The 8,641-nt window shown below is 53.0% G+C and overlaps 1 protein-coding gene across 1 annotated transcript; it reads left to right on the top strand.

Annotated features, from left to right (window-relative positions):
• Nucleotides 1-405: 405 nt before the first annotated feature.
• Nucleotides 406-3,587, top strand: SOX12 (SRY-box transcription factor 12). The gene has a single exon (XM_007523050.3). It carries the CDS (start codon nucleotides 842-844, stop codon nucleotides 1,781-1,783), a length of 942 nt encoding a protein of 313 aa, XP_007523112.2. The 5' UTR covers nucleotides 406-841; the 3' UTR covers nucleotides 1,784-3,587.
• The last annotated feature ends 5,054 nt before the right edge of the window (nucleotides 3,588-8,641 follow it).

Raw genomic sequence — 8,641 nt, 5'->3', positions numbered from 1 at the left:
CAACCCTGAGAAAAACCCGGGTAGGCGTGAAGGGTGAAGTCCTACCTGACGGCAGGTGTCACTGAACAATCTAAAATTTCAAAGGCAATGCGGGGCGGGGACAATCTATCGCAAGCAGACGGAAAACAAGCTCCGCGCACCCCCCACCCCCAAGCCTCCCTCCAACCCCATGCCTAAGAAAAGAAACCGACCTCATCCGACATCCCCCCCATCCCAGTCGCGAGACCGCCCAGCCCGCAGCCCCAGTCCCGCCCCGCTTCAGCAGCCAGCGATTGGGAGATGCAAATACCAGGTTCTCTGCCCAGCAACGGGTGACGCACCGCCCGAGCGCTAGGCGTGGCCGGGCCGCAGCCCAGGCGGGCACCTCGGTGTTTACACGGGGCGGCCCCGCGCGCGCCGCAGCGGCCCGCAGACGGCGAGGGGGAGGGCTAGGGGGTGGTGCGCGCGCTGGCGGGGCCGCGCGGGGAGAAAGACACTGGAAGGCGGCGGGGCGGGGAGCGGCGCGCGCGGGCCGCGGCGGAGCAGGAGGCTGCAAGGAGAGTCTGCGGGGCGCGGGGTGCCATTTCTGTGCCCCCGCAAAACAATGTGCGGCGTGCAGCGGAGCGCAAGTTGCTGGAGGCAGCGGGGGCGTGCCGAGCCTGCCTAAGACCGCGCCGCTGACCTTCTCCCCCCGCCGTCCGTTGGGCCCGAGTGCCCAGCTCTTCGCTCCCGAGCTCGCGGGGGCCGGGCCGAGCTGCGGGGCGGGGCCGCCCCTCCGGCGCTACTGCCTCCTCCCCCACCCCAAGCCGCGTAGGATGCGGACGGCTCCCGGCGGCGTCTAGCGGCCCCGGGCCCAGGCGCGATGGTGCAGCAGCGGGGCGCGAGGGCCAAGCGGGACGGCGGGCCGCCGCCCCCGGGGTCCGGGCCGGCAGAAGATGGGGCGCGTGAGCCGGGCTGGTGCAAGACCCCGAGCGGCCACATTAAGAGACCGATGAACGCGTTCATGGTGTGGTCGCAGCACGAACGGCGGAAGATCATGGACCAGTGGCCCGACATGCACAACGCCGAGATCTCCAAGCGCTTGGGCCGCCGCTGGCAGCTGCTGCAGGACTCGGAGAAGATCCCATTCGTGCGGGAGGCGGAGCGGCTGCGCCTCAAGCACATGGCGGATTACCCGGACTACAAGTACCGGCCGCGCAAAAAGAGCAAGGGGGCGCCCGCCAAGGCGCGGCCCCGCCCCCCCGGCGGCGGCGGTGGCAGCCGGCTCAAGCCCGGGCCGCAGCTGCCTAGCCGCGGGGGCCGCCGAGCAGCTGGCGGGCCTTTGGGGGGCGGCGCGCCGGCGCCCGAGGACGACGACGAGGACGACGACGAAGAACTGCTGGAAGTGCGCCTGGTCGAAACTCCCGGGAGGGAGCTGTGGAGGATGGTCCCGGCGGGGCGGGCGGCGCGGGGACAAGCGGAGCGCGCCCAGGGACCGTCGGGCGAAGGGGCGGCAGTCACTGCCGCCTCCCCGACTCCTTCGGAGGACGAGGAACCCGAGGAAGAGGAGGAGGAGGCGGCGGCGGCAGAGGAGGGCGAAGAGGAGACTGTGGCGTCGGGGGAGGAGCCGCTGGGCTTTCTGTCCAGACTGCCGCCTGACCCCGCCGGCCTGGACTGCAGCGCCCTGGACCGCGACCCGGACCTGCCGCCCGCCTCGGGGACGTCGCATTTCGAGTTCCCGGACTACTGCACCCCCGAGGTCACCGAGATGATCGCGGGGGACTGGCGCCCGTCTAGCATCGCCGATCTGGTTTTCACCTACTGAGCCCACCGTCAGCGGGGCGCGCACGCCCCCAAACCAGCTGTTTACATACAGGAATCAGGTATTGGGGCCCCTCGGAGGCCGAGGCTGGCACCCCATCTCCCACACAGCCTCCCCCCTCCTAGACGTGCCCATCCCCCTCAAATCCAGACATGCCCCTCCCAAGCAGACACACCCCAAGGCAGCCCAACCCCCACCCCATTCCCTAAGATGCCAACCCCTCCTCTCCGCCCTCCTCCCCCTCCTGCACAGCCACCAGCAACCAGCCCCCCTCCTTTTCACCTCCTGTCCACTCCTACAGACCTGCACCCCTCCCCCACTTTTCACGCCCCTCCTCGTGGCCGGAGGACACGCCCCTGCCCTTGCTCCAGAATCCCTCCGCCTTGGTCTAGGCCACCTCCTTTCTTGTTGGGGGGGGGTGTGCGTTGCGGCTGGAGATAGCGCGCGCTCCTCCCCTGCCCCTCCCCTTCCAGGGAGAGGATGGGAGCGCTAATACTCCGGGGGCGCTGGGACCTGCCCCCATTTTGCGCATGCTTAATGCTTCTCGGAGGGAGGTCCTATTCCAAGTGCTCGCTTCTGTCGCCCCCTCGGGGAAGAAGGGAGCCGGGTCTGGAGCGATCCTCAGTACTCCTGTGATCCAGGAGCCGCGGCTTCCTTTCAGCCCGGCGGAACGTCACTGCCGTAATGGGAGGAGCACTGGAAATAGGGAGAGAGACGTATAGCTAGTTGGTTTGGAGATTGGAGCTCTCTTGAATAAAACTCTTTTATTTCCCCTTACCGGGGTCGTCCAGGCACCGCCTGCACACCGACTGCCTGACTCCCTCTACAACCTCCCCCAGAAAAGTCCCATTCTTTGACCCACCTGAGAACCTGGGTGGGGTGTTTTCCCTCGATGTCCCCCACGAGAGGAAGAGGCTGCCCAAGAAAACTCAGAATCAAGACATTTGCCAGTCTATTTGGGGACAGGGACACGCTGCTCCCTCTACCCTTGCTCCCAAAGTGCTCACCACCTTGGCACACTCTCGACCGGGGTTCCTCCCGCTTCCTATCACCTAAGTCCACTCTCGGTGACCACACTTACAGTATTAAGTGGGAGAAACGAAAGCACGTTGGTCGAGGGTGAAATTGGGACATGATAGCAGATGGAGTGGCAATCAAAACCCCACTTTTCAGTAGCTTGAAGGTGGGCTATTTGAGCCTCAGTTTTAACGTGTAAAAAGTAGGGATAGTGGTGCTGTAGGAGCAAGTTATGTCCAGTTCGGGGGACCCTGCTCCTGAAACTGTTTGCCCTCTTCAACTCCCGGAGCGAACCCGCCCCTCTGGCCTAGCACACCCGCTTTGCCCTCACTACCTGTATCTCACTGGCTTGTGCTCATCCTCCTGGGTGTGCACATACTCTCATTCACACACACAAATCTCAGGAACAAACGGTCCTAGAGTCCTCCTGGACCCCAGGCTAGGGTCTCTGCAGGTCTCTGCCCCACGCGTTCCCGTCGCTGACAAAGCCACCAGCTGCCTCCTTTAAGCTTGGTGCTCCGGCTCTGGGCCTTTCTTGCGCTCTTTCTCTGTTTCTTCCCTCTCTTTTCTTTTTTTCTTTTTTTAAAGAAAACAACAATACAAAAAGACAATGAAAAAAAAAAACCAGAAAATGTCATGTAAGTGAAACAATGTCACTGTCTGTGGTCTTGGAGAACTAGTCTCATAGCTAAGGGGAAGGGAAGCCTCCCTCCAATTTGGGGCACTGGCACCCACAGCAGGACTTCCGCCAGCCTGATGCCAGTTTTGAATAAAGTGTATTTGCCCTGACCTTGCCCTGTGGTTCTACAGTCTGTGCCTTTCCTCAACCCTCCCCATGCAATTTGCTGTATTCAAGTTTATGTGATTTAACACCGTGCCAGGAAGATCTGGGAGTTCCAGGGTAGGACACCTGGCTCCTCTGGGTTCCTGGTTGACTCAAGACTCCTTGGGTTTTTTGGGTTTTTTTTGCTTTTGTTTTTAGGATGATGCACACTCACCTCTTCAGTGACAGGCAGGTAACATAAGTGAAAAAAAATACTTTGGGTAGACACCAGCTTCATGAACCACATCAAAGGAGCCAGTGGGAATGAAGCCTAGAGTGGCCAGAAGTTTTGATTTTTCTGGAGAAAGTTCTTGCCATGAGTCATCTTAATTTCAAAACGACTGACAAATATTTTTTTCTTTTTTTTTTATAAATTTTTATTATCTTTATTTATTAGATAGAGACAGTCAGAAATTGAGAGGCAAGAGGGAGATAGAGAGTCAGAGAGACACCTGCAGCTCTACAGCACCATTCATGAAGCTTTCCCCCTGCAGCTGGGGACTAGAGGCTTGAACCTGGGCCCTTGAGCACTGTAATGTGTGCGCTTAACCAGGTGCACCACCGCCTGGCCTCAACTGACAAATATTTTTAAATCCTTATGGATCAAATAAATGTCCTCACCTGGTCCAGGGGGTCCAGTTTGACCTACTTGTAATAAGCATTAAGAGGCAGTTTTCACTTTTGGCTAGGGGTATAGCTTGTAGAAGAGTGCATGCTTTGTATGGCTGAAACTCTAGAGGAAAGAAAGAAAGAAAGATTAAATTCACAGGTTCAGTCCCTGGCTCTGTCATAAATCAGAGTTGAACAGTGCTCTGGTTAAAGAAAATAAATTAATTTCATCATGTCTTTACTGTCTATGTGTGTCACATAGGATAATAGTACCTAATTCACAGGTTGAAGTGAGGCTTGAGGTGAGAAACATTTTAATGGGTGTGCCACAAGTTATATTAGCCCATTATACAGAGGAGGAGATGGGCAGGATGGTGAAGCAATGTGTATGTGAGCCCACAAGTGCCCAGGTCAGATACAGGAGCCAGTCTTGTTTCTGTGTCCTGACTAAGTATTCTCCAGGTGCTGCCTTTCCCTCTTCAGGTCTGTAGATAGTGTTAGGCTGTCACCTCAGGGTTAGTGGGGTTGGTCTCAGTGCCTGGCTCATAATTGACTCACAGTATAGATTTATTGACTGACTGAAGAACAATAGAAGCCACAAAGATTCTTGACCTTGAGCTACTTATCTATATGTTTTGGAGACACCAGGAATTTTCAAGATTGATATCCCTCGTCTTTGTTCTTCCCCTTCCAGATCCAGTCAATTCCTAAACTCAGTCAAAGCCTGGTTTCCCAGTAAGAATGAAGGCTGAATGTGCAGTCCTCATTTAGAGAGGGTATCTAGGAACTGAGATACCCAAAGGTACTATAAAAGGGTCAAAATAGGTTTGAGCCACCGAAGCACCCACAGAAAGTAGTGGTAGAGGTGGTATAGGAATTGCAGTAATTGGTTGTTTCCTCTTGATCTCTGATTAGAAATAAAATGGGGGGAAAAATCTAAGAGTTAAAAGTGTAGAAAACAGATGTGCTACCTAGAGCCTCCCCTTCAATGAAGGACTTTTTTGACCATATGGTCAGTGGGCAGCTTCTAGCCCTCAGCTCACTGAGGCCTGCCACAGCTGTGAAGAGCCACTTCAGCCAGGGCAGCCTGCATCAGGTGTCTGAGTGGAGTATTTCAGTTATATGTGCGACAGATGCTTGACAGGCAGAATGTGCACCCCTTCATTCCCTTCTAGACTCACCTGCCAGGTGACTGGCTGTTAGGTTTGACTGCCTGTCCCCAATCCTGTTTCTTCTTTTCACAGGTGTTATCCCCAATCCAATAAATATCTTACACCCCAAATTTGGTTTCGGTGTCTGCTTCTGGAGAACCCAGTCTGCAAGGGAGGGGCTGGACAAAGGGAACTGAGTCACTGGCCTAGCAACTGCAGCTAAGAGCCCCAAGTAAGGAGTCAAACCTCCTCCATCAGCTCCTTCAGCCTCAACCTCTGGGCTGCATCCTTTCCCTGTGGAACTCCAGCTTAGCCCACAATCACTCCACAGTCTACTGCTGATGGCAGTCACATTGCAAGTCCCTCACCTGGTCACAACTGGAAAGAGGAAAGAAGGGGTGGGAGGGGCTGGGAGATAAAATGCCAGGCCTGGAGATAATGCTGTAGGGTTCTGAGCAATGCTCTTCCACCTTGCAGGCCTTAGCTTCCCCATATCTAAAGTGGAAGAAGGGGATGGTAATAAAAGACAGAAGGAAATGGATTCAGATGGGGGGAGGGGGGGATGGAGGATACTGATTGGTTGGTTCTAATTTATTGGACACTAGGGACACCTAGTGGCTGAAAGAAATAAAGCAATAGGAGTAAGGGTCTGGGTGTGTCCCACTCAAATCTCATTCATAAGTCACTGACTCCTGGGGTTCCCCCCCCCTCCCGTCCCCTGGGCTATTTGGATCAATTTGGTTCCAGGGCTTTGAAACACCGACACTCAGACATACTGGCTATCACTGTATAACAAATTGCCACACACTTGGTGAGTGAAAACAACATGCATATGTTAGTTCACAGTCTGAGTCTAGCCCAACATGCCGTAAATGGGCTGCATTCCTTTCTTGAACTCTGCCTTTCAGATCCACAAGGTAATCTCCAGACTGTAGTTCCTTGTAAAGGACTGCCCCTTGCTTTCTTCCTGTCAGCCACTGCTGCTCTTACCTGCTCACAGGTTCTTTCCAGTGTCAGGAGAATATATTAAAAGCTTGAAATCTTCAAGTCCCTTGGCTCAAGGAAGTGTTTGTTTTTGTTTTTCCCTGCTGGAGTCTCGCACCTTCATGATTCCATTGAAGTCTTTTTATTTTTTCCTCTTAATTTCAGACAGGTAGGAAAGTGACACCACAGCAATATTCTACTCAAACCTGGATTTCAAGCATGGCAAAGTGTCTGCTTTATCAAATGAGCTATCTTCAAGCCCCAAGGAAAGCTTTTTTTTCTTCTTCATTTTTTATTTGTGATTAACAGTGGGTTATAAGACTGTAAGATTACAGCACACCCATCACCAAAGTCCTGTGTCCCCACACTCCAAGGAAAGAAGGCTTTTTAAAAAATTTTTAAAAAATATTTATTGTATAGACAGCCAGAATTCAAGAGGGAAGGGGGTGCCAACGAGGGAGGGAGAGAAAAAAAAAACACCTGTAGCACGGCTTCACCACTTGCAAATCTTTCCCCCTGCAGGTGGGGACCAGAGCCTCGAACCGGGTCCTTATACATTGTAATATATGCGCTCAACCAGGTGTGCCACCACCTGGCCCCCAAGAAGGCTTTTAAAAAGTGTTTGGGGGTTGAGAAGTAGCGCAGCGGGTTAAGCGCACACAATGTGAAGCACAAGGATCAGTGTGAGGATCCCGGCGTGAGCCCCCAGCTCCCCACTTGCAGGGAGGTCGCTTTACAGGCAGCAGGTCTGCAGGTGGCTATCCTTCTCTCCCCCCTCTGTCTTCCTACCTCTCTCCATTATCTCTCTGTCCTATTCAACAACGAGTCCTATCCAACAATGACAAGAATAATAACCACAACAACTATAAAACAACAAGGGCAACAAAAGGCGGGGGGAAGCCTCCAGGAGCAGTGGATTCGCCCCAGCAATAATCCTGGAGGAAAAAAAAAACTTGGGGAGTTGGGCAGTAGCGCAGCGGCTTCAGCGCAGGTGGCGCAAAGTGCACCGGTGTAAGTAAGGATCCCGGTTCGAGCTCCCAGCTCCCCACCAGCAGAGGAGTGGCTTCACAGGCGGTGAAGTAGGTCTGCAGGTGTCTATCTCTCCTCTCTGTTTTCCCCTCCTCTCTGCATTTCTCTCTGTCCTATCCAACAACGACGACTACAACAATAAAACAAGGACAACAAAATGGAATAAATAAAATAATAATTAAAAAACTGAAAAAAAAAGAAATAAATAAGTGTTTGATTGATTGGGCCTGGCTCATTCAGAATGATATCCTTTTCAGTGAACAAAGAACCAACTAACTAGAGACCTTAGTCCCATCTGCAAAATCCCTTACTATTACAATATAATATAGCCTAATCACAAGAATGACCTGCATCATATTCACTGGTCTCCCACATGGAAGGAGAGGAGGTAATATTGTGGGTGGGAATCTTGAGGACCACTGTAGAATTCTCATGATGGCTGCGGGTTCTCAAGTCTGTATCTCTGGCCCTTCAAGGTTAGACTTGTATATCTAGTAGTTCTGCCCTCAGCAGGTGGGGTAATTGACAACTAAAATGTGAAATATCTAAAAAGGATTTTTTAAAATAAAAAAGACATTTATTGGGATGAGAGGGGAAGAGGAGAGAGAAAATGAGAGCATCACGCTGGCACAACGCTAGGGATCAAGCTCAACCCCGTGCTTGAGAGTGCAACACTTTATCCACTGTGCTACCTTCAGGGCCACTAAAAATTAACTAATTTTTTTTTTTGCCTCCAGAGTCATTGCTGGGGCTCAGAGCCTGTACCATGAATCCACTGCTCCTGGAGGCCATTTTTTCCCCTCTTTTGTTGCCCTTGTTGTAGCCTTGTTGTGGTTATTGTTATTGTTGATGTCATTCGTTGCTGGACAGGACAGAGAGAAATGGAGAGAGGAGGGGAAGACAGAGAGGGAGAGAAAAACAGACATCCGCAGACCTGCTTCACTGCCTGTGAAGCGACTCCCCTGCAGGTGGAGAGCCAGGGGCTCGAACCGGGATCCCTACCACGTGCGCTTAACCTGCTGTGCTAACGTCCGACCCCCAAAAATTAATTCTTAATTTTATAATGCTTCCAAAGCTGTACCCTCCTTCCATCTCCACATCTCTACATCTCATGTCACCAAAAGGTAAAAAATACACAGCAAGAACAACACCTCTTAGTCATCATTGACTTCATATCTTTTTTTTTTTCCTCCAGAGTTATCACTGGGGCTCGGTGCCTGCACTATGAATCCGTTGCTCCTGGAGGCA

The sequence above is a fragment of the Erinaceus europaeus genome, chromosome 1 (genome assembly GCF_950295315.1).
Source record: "Erinaceus europaeus chromosome 1, mEriEur2.1, whole genome shotgun sequence".
NCBI classification, from domain to species: domain Eukaryota; kingdom Metazoa; phylum Chordata; class Mammalia; order Eulipotyphla; family Erinaceidae; genus Erinaceus; species Erinaceus europaeus.
Note: the sequence above shows the minus strand (reverse complement) of the source record. Positions and strands in the feature narration are given on the sequence as shown.

Bases quoted from the DNA above. Each gene is read 5' to 3' on its own strand.
- SOX12 (XM_007523050.3), top strand. From the start codon at position 842: ATGGTGCAGCAGCGGGGCGCGAGGGCCAAGCGGGACGGCGGGCCGCCG.